This window comes from Tinamus guttatus, unplaced genomic scaffold, assembly GCF_059628265.1.
Source record: "Tinamus guttatus ecotype Peru unplaced genomic scaffold, ASM5962826v1 Tinamus_guttatus_pri_ptg000115l, whole genome shotgun sequence".
NCBI lineage: Eukaryota > Metazoa > Chordata > Aves > Tinamiformes > Tinamidae > Tinamus > Tinamus guttatus.
This window is the reverse complement of record NW_028288649.1, coordinates 1,404,597-1,426,768: the sequence shown is the minus strand read 5'-3', so window position 1 is coordinate 1,426,768 and position 22,172 is coordinate 1,404,597. Positions and strand designations below refer to the sequence as shown.

At 44.5% G+C, this 22,172-nt stretch overlaps 1 protein-coding gene across 1 annotated transcript; it reads right to left on the bottom strand.

The window, feature by feature from the left end:
- Positions 1-364: 364 nt before the first annotated feature.
- Positions 365-1,505, bottom strand: LOC104573862 (C-C chemokine receptor type 8). The gene has a single exon (XM_010221079.2). It carries the CDS (start codon positions 1,503-1,505, stop codon positions 369-371), a length of 1,137 nt encoding a protein of 378 aa, XP_010219381.2. The 3' UTR covers positions 365-368.
- Positions 1,506-22,172: the final 20,667 nt, after the last annotated feature.

The following is a 22,172-nucleotide window of genomic DNA, read 5'->3' as shown; positions in this document are numbered from 1 at the left end:
GAAGGGGGAGATGGAGGTATGAACAGTTTTGCAGAATTGTCCAGGAAAGAAGAAAAGGAACAAGATGAAAGAATGAGATAATAGCAAAATTCCTGAAGTGCAAGGACTGTAGAAGAAGTAGACCAGGACCAAAATTTCAGAAAGACATAGTACTTGGTCCATCAATGCTTGTAGGTATAATCATACATAGACACCCAGCTCCTCGCTTGGTGGGTCAGGGCTTTCCCATTCTGATTTCTTGTTCTGACTGGGGCATTACTGAAACTACTGCTTCCAAAGCAATATGAAGACTTTATTGACTAAATAGATGGTAGAAATTTGCATCTTCAGGTTGCCCAGGCAAAGATGAAAGTTTTTGATTTCTTGCTCTATAAGATAGTATCCATGAAAGAAGAGTGTGAGGATACTGGCACTACAGAGGAATGTTTGTCAGAGCTGTGCCTGCTGACAGTCCTGTAGTCTTTGCAGATCAGTAGGAAGCGTGCATATTTTCCAAAAGCCTCACAGAGATACTGCTTGAACTTCTCACCCACAAAAGCATAGATGACTGGGTTGAGGCAGCAATGGGCAAAGGAGAAAGCCTCAGCCAGCTCCATGGCTAGAGCGAGCCTTTTGCTGGTGTGACAGTCATCTATGATATACATATTCTGCAGAGAGTCCAGGAAAAGCACAATGTTAACGGGTGTCCAGAAAAGGAAGAACACGGTGACCACAATAAACACGAGCTTCATTGCTTTGTACTTGTTCTGAGTGTGGCATTTCTGCAGGTTTTTCAGGATGTTGTAGTAGCAGAAAATGAGGATGCCAAGGGGCATCAGCCAGCCCAAGGCATTCACTTCAAAATTAGAGAAGATCTTCCAGCCATTGTTGCTGTCGGGATAATGTGGGATGCAGGCACTCTTGTTGTTATCGTCCACTTCCTGGAAGAACAGGAAGGCTGGTGCTGACACTAAAATGGCCACTGCCCAAAGGGCCAGGCTGGTAACTGCCCCGTGCGCAGCCGTCCGCACGCGCAGAGCGTACACTGACCGGACAATCGCCAAGTACCTGTCGATGCTCATGATGGTTATGAAGAACGCGCTGCTGTAGAAACCAATGAAGTAAGCGGAGCTGATTATTTTACACATTGCATTTCCAAAGGTCCAGTGGCCCACTGCGGAGTAGTGCGCCAAGAAGGGGAGGGAGAAGACAAAGAGGAGGTCGGAGACGGCAAGGTTCAGCAGATACACATCAGTCATGGCACTGACTTTCTTGAAGACTATTAGGACCCAAACAACCAAAGCATTTCCCGTGAGACCTGTCACAAACAATATGCTGTACAGTACTGGAAAAAATGTAGATGTAAAGGTTTTAATATGTTCCATGGTGCAAGTGGAAGACATTACAGGATCATAATAGTCATCATAATTCGAAGAAGAATTAGGTGCTGGTGACATTGTCCTTTGAAAGGTGGTGTAGACTTGATATGGTGGAGAGGAGTTAAGTTTTGTCAGCAGAAAATCCATTGTCGATTTCTCTTCAAAATAAATAACAAGAATATGAGTCAGCCTAAATAATTGGTTAATTGCTAGACTGAATATGGGTTTCACAAGAGCACATCATTGAGGTGCAATTCAGCCCATTCAGAGAAGTGTAACAACAGGATTAAGCTAAAGTATTTAGCATCTCTTTTTAATGAGCTATCCCCAGCACAGATATGAAATGATCTGCACTTATAGCCCCAAACCAATGAAGTAATGTATTAATATACTTTAATTATGTCCAATACTGATCTCTTGTTCTGAAAATCCTAGGAAAAGTGTTTCTCACACCCCTGCTTCTCCAATACTTATATCCCATGTATTTCTTCAGAAAAAGAGGGAGGGAGCACTGTTCAGGAGCAGGGAGCAGGAATACAGATGAACTCTGATCTCCAAAAAAGCTGTACTTTTAGTTAATGAGTTCCAGAATGGCTCACAGTGTGACAGATCACTTTTGCAGAGGCTTCTAGCATTATTAAAGCAGATTTTCAGCTGTAAGGGCACCAGCATTTACAGTTCACAAGTGGGTTGTGAGCATCACCACAGGTGCACCCCACTGAAACCCGTATTTGCAGTGGTAGCCCAAGTGATGATTTCCTAAAGATCAAAACTGCTCAGTTACTTTTGCCCCTTCTCCCCATCAGAATCTTTATCTCCTCTCTGCAGCTGCTCAAATAACCAGCTACTTGCAGTGGCTGATTCCTACCTGACCTTTACTCGGGGAACAGGGATGTCTGGATTTCTGATTTTCTGAAGCAAAGATCAGGCATGCGCTTCTGTGTAAGAAGTGATTTTGCTTTTCTGTCTTCCTTCAGTAATGACATCAGCTCAGCACCCAGCCCCTTGGAAGGAGTCAGTGTGTGCCTGGCTCTGCAATGGGGCTGGGCTGATTTCAGAGCCTAACACTGAGAGAGCAGAGTCCCAGGGCTCAGCCTGTGCATTTTAGCACTCTCTGCTCTGGTTGTCCTCAGAGGCAGCCACTGAGATTTGCTCTCTGTAACCCTTGTTTTCTCACCAGCACTGGGCCACAAGGGAGCCTGTAAGAGCTCTGAGGCTGTATGAGATGCTCCAGCACTGCGTGAGCTCAGAGGGCTCTGGGGGCACCTGTAGCTCTTGGGGTATTCTTGTGCCCCCATCCCTTTCCAGTGATGGGGAAAAGGGAAGGACTGGTGAGGAAGGAGGTTGGAGAGCTGTTTCCCTGCACGCTGCAAGAGGTGCCTTTCTAAGATGCCTCTGGGGTCCTCCTGTCTAGTTTTCCCTGTGCCGTGCGAAGGCAGCTCCTCCTGGCCCCGGTGGCTGCAGCAGGGTCCATGTGCTGCTTATGTCAGTACGAGACAGAGACTGAACAAGGAAGAGGGCTCAGGGTCTGTGCTGTCCTCTAGTGTGGCAGCCTTTTCCCTCTGAAAGTACGACAGTTTGGAGGGCAGGGGTTGAAGCCCTGCAGGGTGCAAGAGCCTCATCTTCAGACACACAGAAGCAACTGCCCACAGTCAGGAGCCTCCACAGTTAAGTTTGCACTGGTGCTGCAGTTTTGCTTCCTTGGGAAATGAGAATGATGTAAATGGATACCCCTTCTCACATGGTGACCAGATCTCAATCACCAGGTGTAAAAGCTGATTGGTTGCCAGGATCAACTGAACAGATGTTTTCTGTTCCTCTCCAAAACTTAGAGCTCAGATCCTAGAAGTGAGTAAACGGTAGGGAAGAAACAAATGGCAGGGAGCAGAAGCGCACAAATGGGACCTGTCAGCATCAGCAGTTCTAATCTTAATTCAGCCCTTGTACATGTCAAAATCCACCCAGCAGCAGGTACATCCATCTTCCCTACTTCTTTTTTAGCAGCTTGCCCTTCTTAACCAGTGATGTCAATGTCAACCTAAAGTAGTATCTGTGATGACAAACAGCAGTAAATGACATTAGTGACACCATATTCATCCACTGTTCAGGAACATCAATACCGCCCTCCTAACATTATTCCAACTCTAATGGCTATTCTTGTTTGACACACAATTTTATCAGTGGAAGATATTTTCACACACTATTTCTTTTCAGAGAACTATGATCACACTGATTTTTTCTAAAGCCCAGTTGTCACTAGCAGGGCAAGATATATCACAGCAGCAAAGGAACACTAGGCTCTACAGATATGCAGGCAGCAACCTAGCTGGGAATGACTCACCTCCAAATCCTCTAAACTTCGTTTGTCCAGGAGATACACCAGTTCTTATCCACAGTCAATCTCTTTGTATGAATGTCTTTATAAGTAAATGTCTTTATAAGTAAATGTCTTTATAAGTAAAACATTTTTGAGAATAGAATATGTCTTCATGTAATATTTACCTTAGCTTAGGTTTCAATGCCAATTCACAAGCAAAATCTTCATCATAAGAGTAGTCACAAACTGCTTTTTCCTTTATACCTTACCTGTCTATCACACTAAAGATCCATATTAACCGCAAACCAATGAACTGGGTTTCTTTAGCCAAGACTCATACTGAAACAGAAACATTTTATTGCCTTCATCTTCAAATATGACTCTTCTAACAAAGAAACGAACGTCAGAGGAATTGATTCACAGTTTTCCGAGGGCACTTTCAAAGAATTCCCCTCCCTCACCTGTTTTGACCACCTGCACTTGTAGACTCAGCTCTGTGGTCCAGCTTCACTGAGGGAAGAAACCTTGTCTGCTTTTCCTGTACTGTAAGGATGCTGCTTCTGTGAGGGGGTCTGTAACTGCTGACCCTGTAGACCAAGGACATTTTTCACTAGGAAGAATCTATCATAAAGCAAAGTTCAATTTGAGTGTTCACATCAAATTTCCTCTCAAAACAAATACCCTATGGGAGGTTCTCAGAGACTCTAACATTATGGAGAAGACTCTCTAGTCATCCCTTCTCAAGCAATTTTGCTAAAACATTCAGGAGATCAGAATCAGTTGGAAGTTTAGTGAAAGAAAGTTTAGTGAAAAGAAAGTGAAAAGAAAGTTTAGTGAAAAGTATTTATCTGTGTCTGACATCTCTATTGGCTGGAAGATGCTGCTGAGCACTTTTTTACTGTGGGGTGACAGGGCCCTGGAACAGGCTGCCCAGAGAGGTTGTGGAGTCTCCTTCTCTGAAGAACTTCAAAATCTGCCTGGACGTGATCCTGTGCCATGTGCTCTGGGTGTCCCTGCTTGAGCAGGGAGCTTGGACTAGATGATCGCTAGAGATCCCTTCCAACATCAACCATTGTGCGAGTCTGTGAGTCTATGAGCAGGGATGGACCTACACTAGCATACAGAAAACTTAGGTTCTTTTGGTAATTGTATTGTGCTCATGATTATCCTGTTTCATTTTCAGCTTCTTGAAAAATACTGATTTAGCATACCAGTGATAAAACACCATGAAAATTACTAAAATCCCCAGAAAAAAATATCCAGAAAGAAACCATTACTTTAGATAATCCATCCATACGTAAAACAAAGTTTGGGAAATAGAAAGTGAATGACCTCGCTAGTCTGAATTTTTTATTGTTGTTGTTAATCAATGAAAAGCAGGATGGCATACATTTTTATTAGTATTTATACCCCAAAGAGAGATCTCTTCTGGGTATATTTTTAGCAGTTTGTACAAATACTGTTGGCCAAGGTAAAGCTTGTGCTGAACTGTGCTAGTTCTGACACATAGCTTTTGAGTGGTGTGCTTCTGAGTATCTGTGATTTTTCCATATATCTGTATTTCTATTCACTCAGATAAAATGTCAAAATGTAGTCACGTCACAGAAATACCCACCTCAAAATAGCAGTGCTGTGATTTGATTTCCACAGACTCTGCTGACCTGCTGGGCCCTAGTCCTGACTCATTACTCTTGTCTCACAGCTAGCTGGGACTTACCATATGATTCTATGATTCTGTGATTCTGTGATGCGAGTCTGATGTGCTTTTCAGCCAAGCAGCTCAGTCTGAGTGCCAATGTAACACTGAGTAGCTGCATCAGATTTATCATGTACTATGAGATATATATAAGAGAATAATGCTGCCAGGCAAACAGCCGTGCTTTCTGTGTTACTGACTTCAATATGGTCTTCTCTCACCATCATTTGGTGCCCAGGCAGACATCCCACCTACATCAATGTCTATGACTTGTATGTGTTCGTGTGCACCACAAAGATATTTGCACATCCTTCTTCACCTAGCACTCTCAGGGAATTTCAGGGTTTCCATAACGCTCCGTGTTCTGTGAATTTAGAGAAAGGAAAGCACACCAGCAGGACACTCAAGTGCCACAACCAGCTCAATACCAGTTGCCACATCTGCTGCATCAATACCACATCTGGTGACACCAACTGCCTACGTACCCATTCCTACTCAGGAACTTGGACTTGGGAACCAAGGCTCAGGACTTGGGAACCAGGCTACCATGCCTTTGACAATCCCCTATATTCTCCTTTGTCTACCAGAAAAGAAATAGACTGTTCAACTGTTTACAATACTGCTGAGCTTTCCACTGTTTCTTAGAATGAGAATTCCACAGCAGTACACAGAAAAATATCTCCAAGGCATTCAGTCAAAGTACTGAACAGAGAACCTATTTATTTTCACCCTCATGCACCCTGTACCTGCATCTGGTGCTCACCACAATGCATTCCCACCAGCCCTGAGGCTGTGGCTATAGGTGCTGGGAGAACACACTGCTTTGTCATCCCTGCGCTTAGGTTTCAGTCACGCATCAAGGAGTGCAGTGACAAATGTAGCCAGAGCTAGCTCCAAGGAAACAGAGATTCCTGTCTCTCACTTCTGGGAGACGTTTTACTGTGGTGTCTCATTTTTGAACCACTGAGATATAACAAGTGAATCATTCTTCTAAGCCCTAACTATTTGCTGTCCTGTACCATGCCTTTAGATAAATGTGATCTTGCTAGAAAATATAAGCACAGTGCCAAATGAACTGCATGGAAAAGCATAGCTCTTAGCTCTGCAAAGGAGACATCTGGCACACAGAAAAGCAGTTGGGTGGAGCATGTCTGTTCATCCCTTTATTTTATTACAAATCAGCAGCACCTTCTGCAATCTAGGATCAATACTGACACAGCATGCATCCTCTGTTATTTGGAAGAGAATACAGTCCTCACCGAAGTACTAGAGCTGCCATGGAATAATAGCCCCAACCTGACTTATTCAAAAACTTGAACTTGACACAGGTACCTCATATATGGAAGGAGAAAACAGGAAAATATCACTATCAGTAAGATATTAAATACATATTCCAAGCTAGCAGGAAGCACTGTTTGAGGGAATCCCAAGAATAAAGAAAATTAAGTATCAGCACTTGAAGGAAAACTAATACATTTGAAAAAGAAACTTCAAGTAGGAGAAGATGAGGGAGAACAAGAGATGTGCAATAAGGAGCAGAGAGAACTGAAGACAAGCCTGGGAAACCTCCCTGCCAGGCAGGATGCAACCCAGGCTGATGGTGCACTTCAGCCAGCATCATCCCTTACCACTGAGGTGCCAGCAGACTGGAAGAGCAGCACATGCCCAGAGACAAATTCTGGACAGTGAGAGTATGGAACTCTCAACCAGGGCAAGGGCACCAGCTGCTGGTTCCTTCCCTACTCTGCCCCAAAACCTGGCACAAGAACAATCTAGGGTGCAGGTGACTCCCACTAACACACAGAGTAGCGTGCCCTTGGCTATAAAGACTGCATGTCATGGTCTCGGCCCTCCATACTCCTCCTGTCCACTGTTCTAGATATGGCCACTGCTGAGCTGAACAATCTCATACAGATTATCATGCTTTGCAGTGAGGTACCACTAGGAAAACTGTGTGGCTTGCGCCCTAATTTCCTATCAAAAGACCCTTCAAAAGCCATCCTAGCTTTCTTAGTATTGATGACATTCAAGGTTGCCAGCAAATTGGCAGTACAACAGCCTCCTAAAATCTTGATGAAGGAGCTCATGTGCAGAGTTGAAAGCATCTTTTGAAAATTGAGCTGCCTCTTGCGGCCACACTTTTGGCTCACTGAGGTGCTGTTACAATGTCAGGAGGAAGGGAAAGAAAGACTAGGAAGATGGAGATGCAAATAAATGGTTTATTCTGAAAAGTGCTTTAGAAAAAAAGTTGATCGCATGATGTGAATGCACACGCAGCTTGTGCTGATGAACACAACAATAAAAAGGAAGGGAGGACCCAGCTATGGTTTAGGACAGACGAATGGGAAATTATAAAAGTAATCTCTTTTTTGTTTAGCTCAGCATCAGCTCTTACCACAATACCCAGCAAGGCAAAGAAATGCTTATGTCACAAAGCGTTTGCAAACCAGCTGTCTGCACACAGCACCTCTCGTGCTGCTCCCGAGAAGTGAGTGAGGAAATGGGTCTTGTTCACACCAGAGCAGGGGCGGGGGGTGGGAAGCAAAGAGAAACATCTGATAATTTGTTTGAGCCTTTAATCCTTGCCCATTTGAAGGCAAGCTGTGTTAATCCTCCAGTTGTTTAGAACATTTGGTATTTCCTTCTCCCGTATTTCTACCCGAGAGCACAGCAGCCCATGGCACAGACTTCACCAGCAGAGCAGGTTAACCTGGCCTAACTAAGCAAGTGCAGGAATGATTACAAGGCTCAGCACAAGCACCAAGACGTTCAGGGATAATAACTTGAGCAGTATTCAAAAAGATGTGGAGCAACTCTTCAGGGCAAAGGCAGTCAAGCTGCCAGGAATAGGTAGGATGTGGACAAACACAAGTCTAACACTAGTCTGTCACTTGACCTACTGCTTCCTGGATCTGCCAGGCTTCTGATATACTTTCTTGGGCACGGGATGAGGTGAGACAGTGACACACACTTCACTACCCTGCTTTTAAACAATCGGTAGCCACATTTGACTCTTCTCAAATCTACAGTGCAGCAAGCAGAGAGCATCTCTGGCTGCACTGAATAAAAAAAGCCTCTGCCCTTGCTGGTTGGAGAGACAAGTTCATCAAGAGGCTCCCATGTTGTGCAGGAGGAGTGAGGCCAGGCACAGGGAGCTGCAGCAGCCCAGAGCCCTGTGAGGGCCAACAGTTTCCCAGCATCAGCTGAGCAGGTTTGGCAATGTCATAGAGCCAAGGCTGCTGCTGTGGCTCTGCCACTGTGAGCTGTGTTCAAAACAGAGACTGATTCCTTCTAAATAAGCTGCTGGAAGTTGTGCAGCAGCACCACAGTGAAAGGGAGGCATCCAGCTTCTTCCCCTTCCTCTGCAGACTTCCCAAAAATGGGCAAAGTCAGTGATCAGGTGCTGTGTGTGGCTGCCAACGTACAATGAAGGCCAGGGGCAGAACAAAGGCGTCCCTGGGCCAAGATGCCCTGGGGAGTGACAGGGAAAGCTGAGGGAACAGAGCAGGAGCTGGGCATGCTGGTGGTGATATTCCTGCTGCAGACCCTGTGCAGCCCTCTTCCGCACCCTTGGATAGGCTCTGCAAACTTCTCAGCTCTTGGGTGACCAGCAGCTGGATGGGGAGGAAACTCATACAAAAACAAGAGACATTTTTTATATAATGCAGCTGTGAAGAGGTGGGCATGTGCGATGAGCTGTGGGAGGAAGTGACCGAGCTCCTCTCTCCCTTGTCTCCACACAGCTCAAGACAGTTTCGTCTCCCATGACCCTGGTCTTCCCTGCAGATAGATCAGGCACGAAAGTGGTAGACAGTGAGATCCAATAGATGTGCCCAGACATCCACTCTGTATTCCAGATGTATTGAGCATTCCTCTTCTGGTAATGACGTTAAGGCCAGCTGACAGCCTCAATCAGCTGTTTCCTTCTCCCTTAACAGCTGGTGAATGTTTTTATCATCCACGGGCTTTCCATCCATGGACACCAGTCCCGGTACAATGGCTGTGGTGGGTGGAGGAGGTGAACCATGGCTGGCAAGCTGGGGACAGAGTTGTGATTCCCCGATGCTTCCCCTTCATTAGCAGGTGGAGAGGAAGAGCTGGCAGGGCACACTTAAAACTGGCTTGCCAAAGTGTCTTTTTAAACCTGCTTTCATGTGAGCTGAAGCAGCAGGATGATTTGTACTCTTTGTCTGTGTGACATGGTCTGTTCCTCTTCTCTGCCCACTGTGCTCATAGCCAGCAGGAGTGGAGGGAGGGGAGATGGTCAGAGCGGACGCACTGGAGATGTCTGTGGTTGTGGTCAGCCAAGGGGCAGAAATGAGACATGTTCAAGGAGCACGGGCTTGTCAAAGAGCTGCTCAGGCCACATGGGCCTGGTTCCCAAAATGGAGGCTGAGAGGAATGGGGATTCTTTAGCAATTGTTCAAGAACATTGGCCTATCGCTCTCTGGAGTTAATCGCTTAGCCTAACTTGCTTAGCATCAGTAGCTAAAGTTGCTGAAGCCCTGGGCTGCGAGCTGTGACCCTTTACCTAGTTAGGTAAAAGAAGCCCCAACGTGGGTTCACGCCTGTCACTGAGGGAGTTACAGCCCTCAGCACAAGTTGCAGAGGCAAGAAAAGCAATGGCCCACCTGGGCAAGTGAAGGGACTTAACGAAGGCACCGTAAGATGAGTATCAGTTCTGAACTACCCTGTGAAAGGTGGGGAGCTTAGACTGTAAGTGTGTCACAGCCCAGGAATTTCTTTGTTTGGGGTCCCTCTGAGGAGACATGTAGCTCAAGCAGTTCTTTGCTGCAGTACCTGTGGTGGAAAAGGAGTTTGTGATACTCCACGTGTGAGACTCTGCTTTGGGAAGGGTCTTGTCTCCCCAGAGGACTTGGTGTCTCCAAAAATGAAGCAAATGGCCCAATGTCTGGCTGTCCCAAGTCCTGTCAGGGCTGCTGCTGGGCTCTGGGTTCATCTGGCAGTTGGGAAGGGCTCTTTGCAGCCACCCAGTCTTGGGTTTATGTTTTCTCTCTGCTTTGACAGTCATTTCCTGACCCTTTCCGTCTCTGAGCTCTGTGCAGGTGGTTCTGCATGTGGCAATATCTCTGTCGTCTGCTATGTCTTTCACTGTGGTTTACATCAGGTTGAGTTGGGGCAGCCTGTGACATTCACATCAGGACATCACCTCGCTCAAGCTCTTGGCTTGCTGATATCATTATGAAATATAATTGAGGTTCCAGCCCACCTCATGTGTTAGTGTGTGAGTGTGCTGTTGTCTCCCACGCCCAGAGAAAGCAGCTAAAGGAGAGAGGCACAGGGTGCTGCTGGCACCATCGGGCCCTTGGGGTCAGGCTTGCCATGCCCTGGCTGGCTCCAGGCACAGTCAGTCGAGCTTTGCTGTCTTCGTGGGACACTGTAGGCACTGTGGGTCCCAGGGGACCACGCTCCTCACCCAGGTTTGGCACTGTGGGAGGTGTGATGGGCCCCCGGTCCAGACACTGCTGTTTCTGACACGGAGGTGACGTTATCACACGCTATCAATGGAAGATATCTTGGGGGATGTCCCTCCTGCAGCAGCATTTGCTCAAAGCACTACTGGGCTCTGCAGGGAGATTTGCATCCCTCAGCAGCACCTCATCTTCCTTTCCCCTCTACCTCCTTGAACTCTGGTAATTGGAAAAATGTGTATGGGACTGTGACCTGACCACAGTGCGTGGCAGAGAGGCTACCACATGACTTCCAAACACACATATGGTGGCAAAGCCCACACAGAATGAGACTGGAGAAGAGTCTCACCCTGTCCATCTTCCTGATGCTGGGCCCAAACTGCCCCCATGCAGGTTGCATTGGGACACAGAGCAGATGCAGCCCAGCCAAGCTTTGCACTGATCTCAGCACCTCCAGTCCTGAATAGTGCTTGTGTTCTGGGAAATATGCCACATCTGAGCTGATAGCAGTGTGCTGATCCATTCACAGCAGACATAAACATGCAGCTAGACCTCCAGGCCATGAGTAGTACAGGATCCCTAAAGCATTAAGGTCTTGACATGCCCTTATCCCCAGGCTTTTGTTCCTAATCTGGGGATAAGTGTTTCTCTTCTGGTTTAGCCTCTCTTTGGGCCACATTATTTGTTTGAGGGGAGCTGTATGCTGTGTTAACGCAGTGTTTGAATGAGCTGGGCATCAGCTGAAGCTGTTCCTGCTGTGCCCAGAGAGCTGTACAAAAATCCCTGGGAAGGATTCTGGTGCCATCCAGGTGGCAAAGAGTTTCCCTCACTCACAGCCTTTCCTCTTCATGCTGACAGGCCCTGTGGTGCTGTGTGAAGTTGTGCAACCCAAAATGATCTTCAGTCTCCCGTTTCAGCCAGCAGAAGCTGTTGCCAAATGGAAACACTTTGTGATGCTGGGTGGCAAAAAGTGCTTAAAGGACAAGGCATAATGTAGCCTGTGCTGGTTTTGTCCCAGTCTGAGCAGGAGGTTCCCCTGAGCTTTCCCAAGCTATTTCTGTGCCTTGTGTGGGATATGATAGTAAAGAGGGAGTAAGGCTCTGCTCCCAGCATGCAGGGGCCTGTGCAGCTGGGGTCAGGGCTGCTCACTCAGAGCTGGGCCAGCAGCATGTAGGGGAGGACTCGAAAAATGATGGGAGATGTTGATAAATGTCCCTTTCTCCACCTTCTGATTTTGCTGTCCTACACTGCATGTAAACAGCTGGACAGGTGGCATGTCCAGCTCCCAGTCCCCCCCAGCCTGCAGTGACACACAGCTCTCAGGGCTGTCACCTTTGCCTCTGCTGATTATGGTTCCTCTGCCAGCTATTGGCATCTCATGCTTTTCCAACTCAGCGGCAAGTCCTTCTCAGTCTCCTTTGGCTTTGTCCTTTCTCAGCCCTTGGGCTAGAAGATTTTGATCCCTAGAAATAACTTCTCCCTCCCACAGAGTAATTTTTTGCCTCACCCCCTTTCTGATGATAGAAGAGCAAAGCCATCTCTGCTACCACTCACTGGCAAGCCCCAGGAGCTGAGCATGTCTTCCTGCATCACTAATAGACAGCAATATAAAGGAATGAGGCTCCCTCTGCTGGGTTTTCCATTACAAGTGATGGAAGGAAATATTCTCTGAGGACATGCGTGTGATCCGTGGTGCAGGTGCCTGTAATCACACAAAAAGCTGCTGGGTGGCCTCTGGGCAGAGATCATACTTGTTCCTGCAGAGGACTGGAGCAAGGTATTTCAGCAGAACTGCTTCTCCATGAGTGTCTGCAGCTGTCTGGCTCTCCTGAGAGAAACGGTGTAGGAGAATGTTGGAATAGAAATGTAAAGAAGTAAAAAATGGCCAGCAGTGTTCACTGCAGTCACAGTTGCTATGTATGTCTGCCCAGCTTTAACGAGGATATCTGAACCAAGTAGTCTTTTGTGAGCTCCCACATTTTCCAGATCTGTAGTAAACCATTTTGTTCTGTACAAGTAGACACAGTTTTGAATATCATTTTGGATTACTGCTATTACTATTTATAAAACATGCAGGAGGAGGACCTGAGGAGGACACAGGCAAAGTGAATTTGCATGTGAATGGCTCCTAACTGTGGTACAGGAACCACTGCTCTCTGGTACCCTACGCATGGTACCCATCAACCAGAAAGGTATGTCTCCACTTCAATGCAGGTCTTAGAAAATCACAGAAGGAAAGTCATGAATATCTCCTCAGGGTTTACCACTAAAGTCCATGGTGTCCAGTGAGGCACACTTGAGGCTTAGTATTGAAGGCAATCGTGAACCCTTGTTTCTCAGGAGATACAAAGTAATTCATGGTAGAGCCTGCCTGCTGCAGGTCAAGGCAGAGCAACCACCATCTTACAGGGTCATGTAACCTTCCCTAGGTGATGGCAGTCACCTGTACTGACATTCAGGCATGTCCTTCCCAAATACTGCACTGAGGTGGAGCAGGCATCTGTGAGACCTGCTGCAAGGTGGAGATGTCTGTGGGCGCCAACACTGAAAATGTTTACGTATGGTTGGTGTCTGCTGTGCTCTTCATTGTCCTCATGAGGGTGCAGGAGACCAGTTAGATGTCCGTGTCTTCTGAACCACGGCACATCTTCTGCAGGGTACATAGGACAGCACTGAAGGTTTAACTCTGACCAATCATTTACAGTGAGAACGTTTTAATCCACCTTTCTGAATCTTGTGATTCTCATACAATGAAAACTTTTCCTTAATATCACCTACCAAAATTGTACTTTTCTAAAAGGTGAAAGTTTGTAATTTTAGCAGTTGCAGCACCAACTTGCAGTGTTTGGGGAGAAATCAGCATCAAGGCTTTTGATGTTTTCCTGAAAAAACTAGTGCAGTTCTTTACATTTGTTTTTTAAGGATGGGTAGATCTTGTCAGAGAAAAAGAAGAAAAAGTTGTTTTTGAAAATCTGTTGTTCTGTCCCTAACCTTTAGCCTTTATTTTTAGGAATGTATCTTTGCTGTTCTTGACCAATATCCAGATATCCCAGATATTTCCCGAATTATTTCCTTGTATGCTTCTTCTGATCTACTGAGTGACATAGTTCAAGCAATCAGAATGATGCTGGAGGCCCCCATAACCTTTAGTATGTTGCTGTGTAGTTGTTAGTGCTCTAACTCCTGTTAGGTACAGACGAATTAGGCATTAGTGTTATGAAAATGGACATAATTAGTAGAAATAGTAGAACTGAACTTATGAAACAATATTTGCAAAGCAACTTGCTACAGCAATAAGTGAACAACAGCTTGGAGCAGGCCTGCAACAAGTAGAGATGAAAGACTGGGAGATACTCTCCACCTCACAAACATCATCTACCTCAGCCTGAAGGAGGGTGACACAACTCTACTTTCAGTGAATCTTGAATGTGGAGAACCTTCAGGGATGCGTAGGAGCAAACTTGCAGGAGCTAAACAGACACACTAGCATTCTACTTACCCTGACTACTGACAACTATCACACTTGTCAGCAGAGAAAGAGGCAGTAGAAATAACCATGTTTCTATAACCTTGCAGTGTTTACATTATTAATCGCTCTTCTGCAGAGGTGATTAATATGTAGATTCCTTCACATGGATCCAATGACTGTGTAACTATTAATGCATTTGTTTAGTTAGTCTTGATCTAAACCATACCAATGTTTCAAGCTATATGGCCATTCCCTCTTCCATATAAGTTTCTTAAGAGAATTGCTTCAGAGAAAGAGCAGGTACATCATCTGATCCAGGACCATGATCAGCTAAGCATGCACATCTTCAGAGATGCTCACAAATTTGCCTATATGATGTTGCAACTGGAGAGTTGCAGATTTTCTTTTGAGTGTTTTCTGAAGAAATTAAATTTTTCTTTAACTACCTGGATCACAGATGCAGTTATAGGCACCAATGGTATAGCCATGTGACACTGGCTGAGAGAGCCTGAACCCTGGGCCTCAGTATTCAGTCATCCCCCCACCTAGATACAGGGTGTCCCGTGTCCCCTTTAGTAATGTACCCTGATGTCCAGCTTCCTCCTTAGGTTTATCCTAGATGAGCTGTTTCATCTACCCTGATAGTGCTCGGAGATATGCTGTGCAGAATCCCACTTGTGGGTGCACCATGGTGTGTACTAAACCATTACCACGGGTGCACCCATGTATTCCTTGAGCAACATGTGGGGTCAGGTCTGAGGCCAGAAAGGTTTCTTGATAAGAAAACATACTAAAGTTTTAAAATCTTCATCTCTTCCAGTACATAGGAAACCCTTCGCTGCAACATGGTATTACCCTCAAAATCTTGTTTATGGGCAAAGATGAAGCAGAGCATAAATAAAAGCCAAGCATTTATTGTTAATAGAATGGAAATCGTAAAACTCTAGTCATTATCACTACAAATCTAATTAGTGAAGAAAAAGAAAGAATAGTAATGCAGTTAAAACTGTTACGCATACACTCCTTAGTTCCTGGTGCTGTGCTCACCCTTCCCCTGCTCCTTTCGGTCATACTGTCGGTGGTCTTATGCAGCTGCAGGTGGTGGGGTGTTGCAGCGAGTTGTCAGCATTTGGGGTGCCCCCCTGGGAGTAATGTGATACTCGATGGTTTCTTCTGCCTTCCTCTAGGATCCACTTGGGAACGTTTTTATGTGCTAGCACACTTTCATGCTTTTTTCTTCATTCATCTGCAGCTCCTTGTTACATGCAAATTTACGATGAATGGTCCCTTTTTATATGTCAGATACTATTTCTGCTGTCTATGTTACTCCTAAAACAAGTCTTGTCCAGTTCCAGGCCTGCATTTTGTTAATGAACTATTAGTGAAATGCCTAAAACTGGAGGTCTCCAATGCCATCTCATGCCTGTCCTCTACACTGCAGTCTGTGGCTCTCCTTCTCAAGGCCTCTGTTACCATGCCAGGTCTGTATTTCTTTACATCATTGTGTTGCAGTCATAAATTCTCATTCTGCATCGAATAACTGCTAGTTATTGCTAACATCACAAAGAAAAGTAAAAGGAATTAGTCACAGACACCTAGTCAATTAGAGAAATTAGTGTCATTGATAGACCAAGTAGAACAAAGCTGCAGACAGGTGAAGAATCAGCCTCTTAGCCTGTGATACCAGGAGCCTTGGTGCTATCTGGGGAGAGCAAATTCACACCTGCCCAGTATTGGTGCCATCATTTGGGACAACGCTCAAGCCTGCACCTTGACCTCATTTCATCTGCAGCAGCTGCCAGCTGTTTCTGCATTCCCTGTTGAGGCTGAATCCCATAGGTCTCTGCCCTGGGGCAAATATTTGCAGTGCCTCTCAAGGGACAACTGGTTGGGGCTGGGGGAAGGAGAGGAAAATCCCCCCCAGTTGGAATAACATCTAGCCTCAGAGTATGAAGAGGGAAGACAAAAGATGAGAGGTTTTAGTCTCAGTCCGATGCTCCTAAAGCATTTCTGGCTTCTCTGCAATCACTTTAAAAACACTTCCGTCCCTCTGACTGGCTGCATTCTACTTCACTAATTTGTATTGTGACAGCAAGACCTGAGCAGAACACATTAATACTTTCTCAGCTCAGCCCTGAAGCTCAGCCCAGGAAGCTCCCCTGTCAAAGTTCACATGTTGCATAGGGTACACTAGAGAAGAGGAAATATACGCTTAAAAAACATTAAGCTCAGCGTGAAGAAAGCATTGCTTTTCAATGCAACTATGAATTAAGGTAAGAGACAACTATATTTTATATAGAATTGATAGAACTGAATGACAAGGAGTGGTGTGTTCACGGACTTAAAGAACATCACATTACATAGCTCTCAGACTCTCAGAGTCTGAACAATATTCCTTTTGGGCAAAAATGACAGAGACAATGTTTGTGAAATGTGAAAGTGGAATGGGGAACACTTATTAGCCACAGTAGAGTAGGGCAGAGAAATTCTGCTTGCCTAATTATGCACTAATTATATGTGCATAATTATAGTTAATTATGCATATTATAGTTAAAGAAGTATTCTGCCCTGCCAGAAGTCTTCAGGGATAGAGCAAAATGATGAAAAATAATTGTGGGTATGTAGCACAAAAGGATGGACCAACAAGATACAAACCTTCTATTTTGTTTCATGTTTTTGTTTGATGTCTACTGGGTTTCCATAGGTAGTAAACTCACCAGCATTGCATGTTTTAAGTTTTGGCCAATGAACCATAATCATGAACGTCAGTGTCGATAAACTACAGACCAGCACATAAAATTAGATAGAGAGGATAGACATAGTCTATGAGGACAGACTGGCATGAGAGTGACAGGGATCCAAAAATTTGACAAACAAATTTTCTGTCTGACCGCATTACTTCTCTGCAACAGAAGGATGTTCTAAATAGATATCTGTTCATTTTTATGAGACGTTTGTGTAATACGGTGGCAGCAGTCCATTAAGAGTAGTGTAGTATAAATATACATCCAGAAATAGCGGTTCCCAAAATCTAGTCTGTTGGGGTAAACCCTGTGTAGAGGCAGTGAACTGATTAATAGAATAAATGAAAGAAAGCAACCACAATGAATTACAAGGGTATTGCAGTAAAGGAAAAATGCTCCAAAAGGGAGAAGGACTGGTCAGAGTGTCTGTAAGGAAAAGAAAAGCTAAAGTTTGACAAAGGAAATGCAAGAATGATTATTAAATTGAGAGGTCTGTCATGATAAGGTCATCTTCCCAGGAAAGGGCTAGCAGCTCCATTACTTAAACTTAATGGAGATGCAATTAAAGGTTTATGCGCGCTGCTCTCTAAAATAAGGATGGAATAGATGATATAGCAGATCTCTTGTTTCTGATCTCAAGGATGCCATGACAACATGATCTTTTTAAATAACAGAAAGGGGGGCAGGAAGTAACAAGATACAATTACAAAGGCATGGAGAGGATGGAGCTAATGGCAGCTAGAAACAACTGCAAATAGTGCACACAGCTACAATCTTCTGTCTTAACTGTTTTTTCAACAGGAAAAAAAAAGAAATTGAGTGCCCCTTAAGAAGAGAAGGCCTGGGAAAAGAAATTCTGAGAGAAACAGGTAAGAGAAAAGATGAGGAAAACACTCAACAATACACCTTTTAAAAGATGTAGAGTATTACTAATGATGGTCTAAAAAGAAAGGGCAAATAGGCAAAGTAATACGCTAGAAGAAACACCCATGAAACAAGTTTTCCAAGGGCGATCCTAGGAGTTAACATGTAGTATGATGATAACCCCAGACTCCCATTGCCCAGCAGGTAGCCCTCTGAGGAAACACTTTTCGCTTTCCTGCTCTGCTACTGCCCTTTGGTGAAACATCAGGCCCCAGCAGCTGAGGGCTACTTCCGTTGAAGTTCTACATGGTTTTTGCTAGGATAAAAATACTGTTCTTCAAATGACCCAAATTAGCTGTGTGTGCTCAATACTATTCCTGTAATGTTTATCTAATTGAAAAGAGGTTCAAACTGATGTCCTGTGGGATTTTCGGAAGCACATCAGTGCTTGGCTTTCACTCAGTGTTGCAAGTAGCCCTGGGCTCAAAAGATCTGAGGAGGCATAGTGGGCACCTTGGTGGAGTTGCAGCAGTGGCAACCACTCACCGGGCTCCCATGTGCTGCTGTCCCAAGGTCTGGCTGTCTGTGCTGGGTCATGTGCTCCATGTCTAGGAGCTGCCTAGAGCTGGGTGACCTGGAACAAGGAGCAGGTGGGACCCCAGAATATGGGCGCTAAGTGTCCTGCAGGGCTACAGTGTCAGCCCCAGCAGGACTGTCCTCCCTGGAGTGGAGGGAATAAGATGAAAACAATAAAGTCTCAGATTATTCCTTTTACTATAAATAAACCAATAGCCACAGAGGGGAACTGCTACCTCCCCAGCAAACCACACACAGATGTGGCATTACTCTCCCTCCCAGAGAGCTCTCAGAAAGTCTTCCAGGTGGAGAGACAAAAACAGCAAATGCAGGAATCTTGCTGAGGCCAGGATTTGGTTCAGTCTGCTGCGCCCACTTTGCTGTGGAGTTAACGCAAACAGTCTGAGTGAAGCCATTAGCCTGGTCAGCTGGATGCACTGACAGACCAAGATGTGAGCGCCTCTTGCTCAAAGTAACAGCTCTGTGGTTGCTTTGAAGCACAGGCAGTGAAGCCATCACTGCTGTCAGAGAAAGTAATAACTGCACGAAGCTTTTTATCAGAGCACATCTTATCTTGATGAAGTGGGCTAAGCTGAAACTCGTGTTCTAATTACTTGTTGTGCTTTGTTTACCTCCAGGTTATCTTTTTAAATTTATTTGAACAAACATTTTCCAATGCTATAAAACTTAAATGAAAATTAGAGAGACTCTGAGGGTTGCACTCTGTACTATCTCCTCCTGTCTTATACCAGTGAAGCCCAATCTTTTCAAATTCTTTTTTTTTTCTTTCATCAAAGCTATTGGTTTAAATTTGTAAATGTACAGGTTGCTCATCTCCAGCTAGTAGAGTCTGCTTCTAAATTAATTTGTGATGGACACATTTGTTAGGGGACCTCAATACAATATTAAGGTTTATATTCAACCTTTACAATATTCAGGTTTGTATTTTTCTTAATCAGCAGTGGTTTGATAGGCTTCCATTTCTGATTCCCTGTGTTGGGCTACATTAAAAACCATGATTCTTCAAAAGCATCCAGCACTTTTCCTCTGCACCTTGAACTCCACCTTGAGTTGGAAAACCTCAGAATGAAGCAGCCAAGATCACTGCTCGCTTTTAAAAAACTTATTCTCAAAGTATTGGTGAAAACCTTCAGAAATTAAATCATCCAAATGGAAAAACTGTTGATAAACTCATCCTGTCCACAAATGGTACAACTGATCTGGGAATAAATCACTCGAGAAAGAAACACCAAGTGAAGGAATTCAGAAGGGGGCAAGGATGTACCTGGAATTACACCACATTTGCTCAAAAGTGGAGGAATGGTGAAAGGACTAGTTAGAAGTAGGGAAAAAAAACACAGAGATTTTACCAGACAGTGCAAACTGACTGTTTGATAACAACATCCTAGTCCCCAAATGATGCTGCTTTTTCCCACAGACATCATACAGCCTTTCCTATAAACCAACCCCATTAGCTACTCCTGGCTATTCACAGGACTCCGCTTCTTTCCAGAGATCCAATCCTAGGATTTGGGCTACCTACTGCTAGTGAAGTAGCTGGGGGAAGGAGAGTTTGCCTCTTTCAGTCATCAATTACCAAAGCAAAGTCACTGTCTTTAGGGCTAGCCTGCCCCAAATAGCTCATTTCCTCTGCCTTCCTGTGTATCTCAGGCTGTAGGGTTTTGTTTGGTATCTCCAATGCTAAGCAACTTGACTGTGACTGGCTAAAGTTTCTCAGACTGATGTTTTTCTCTTGATGTGGAGACCTTGAGACATGTAAAATCTTCTTTTTTTTCCTGATGAAAGTCTGTTCCAGTCATCAGCCTTTGCATCCATCTTGCGTCAGCCTTAAACACATATGTCTTATTTCTAGTTTGGATGTTTCTTCCTTGAATTTCCATCAATTTCACTGATTTATCATATGTCTAATCCCAGTAGATTGTCACAATTGTTATCACCAGCAAATGTGGGTGCAAGTTCAGCTTTTTAGTGGCTTAGGAAGAACCACTCTCTTTTCTTTTTTCAATGTGAGGGTTTTCCTGTAGCCCACAAATCATTTCAGTGACTTTCTTTCTATACTTTCTCTATCTCTTATAAGTTAAGTATATCTCAACCTCTCATATCCAAAGTATTCATATAACTCAAACACCAGTCTCAGCAGCAGAAGAATCTTCCCTCTTATTCCTTCCCACTTTGTATCTATTTAAGCAACCCAAGGTTGCATCAGCTTTTCTTACTGAAATCTCTGTCTGGAAGCTCAGTTTTAGTATCTTCCTGTGTTTGCAGAGTCCGTGTTTCCTAGGAGACACATCCCCACTCTCTAGACATGGTCTGTGTTTTTCAGCTCCCATGTATGCAGTTCTGGTTGAACTAAAATAAAAACTTGAATCATCTGAGAGGTCCTAGATTGCTCAGGTCTCTCTGAATCACTGCCTAGCTGTCAACATTTTTTATCACTTTACTTTGCTAGCTCTGATTGCCCAACTGTTTTCAGACCACTGACGAAAATATAGTATGATTTTAAGCTTTGGACTAGCAGTATCTGCAGAATTTTACAAGCAGTATTCCTGATTCTATGAGGCTTCCTTCACTGACAGCTTTTTTTTTTTTTTTTTGAGATTTGACAGCCAATCAGTCCAAATCCTATTGTGGTGCTTTAGACTGGAGAGAGGATCAGTCAAATAAACAGGCAATTCATGGCAAAGCTTCCACACACAACCTTTTATCAACCTGGTAATATCATCAGATGACAAAACTAAATCTTATTTTCTGTAAAGCTACACAGACTAGCATTTTTACACTCTCTTCCTTTACTATCTAAATCTTCTTTTGCTCAAGATAAGTGTTAGGTGACACTGTTTCATCTTGCTTCCTGCTTTTGAATATTGGCTTCATGATGGCTATTTCCAACACTGTAGAAGACTCCTCATTTCAAGACTGATTGAAAGACTCCATTTAAAAGAACTGCATCTACTGGATTGAGTGTGCTTTTGACTCTGAATAACTAACATGATCCCAAGCAATTCCAGAAACCATGTCCTCTGCCATCCTGTTCTTAAAGTAAAGCTAAGTGAACTGCATGAACCAGTTGTGCATAGGACTAAAAAATGGGCCCTAGTCCTGTTTAGTGTATTGCCCGTAAATCTAAGTGGGGTTTTGGGTATCGTCCAAACAGCAGCTAACAGCATTCGCAGCAGCCTGGTACTAAGTGCTTGTGGCTGGACTTGGTCAAGAGTGTCACCCAGAGCACTACTAAGATTTTTCCTCTCTTCTGTTGCTCTTTCTACCAATCCTTGTTCAGTCCCTTGATTTTGTTGTTGTTGTCAGAAATGCCACCAGAAGCCACGGTGTTTCATTTGGAGATTGATCCCTACTGCATCTCTGAAACTCATGAGCAGGCAAGAATCAGATGGGTGTAGTTGCAAACAGACAAAAGCAGCTGTGTTTAAATGTGGGTAGGGTGGTGGCATCTCATCTCTAAGAGTGAGAATGGGATAGGCACCCATATGGTTTCACAGGGGCTCATGCATTGCCTAACCCTTTCCTGAGCCAACATAGGTCTGAATTTTCAGTATAAAATTCAGACCGCATCAAGAATAGGCTTTGTTTGCGTGAGAAAAGCAAGTTAGCCAACGTGACCCAGAAATGCTGACTATGGTGTGAAAATTTTTGGAGAGTTTGCATATTATGCAAATCTGAAACATGAACCTCTGGCA

Excerpts from the sequence above, each read along its gene's own strand:
- LOC104573862 (XM_010221079.2), bottom strand. The coding sequence starts at position 1,505 with ATGGATTTTCTGCTGACAAAACTTAACTCCTCTCCACCATATCAAGTC.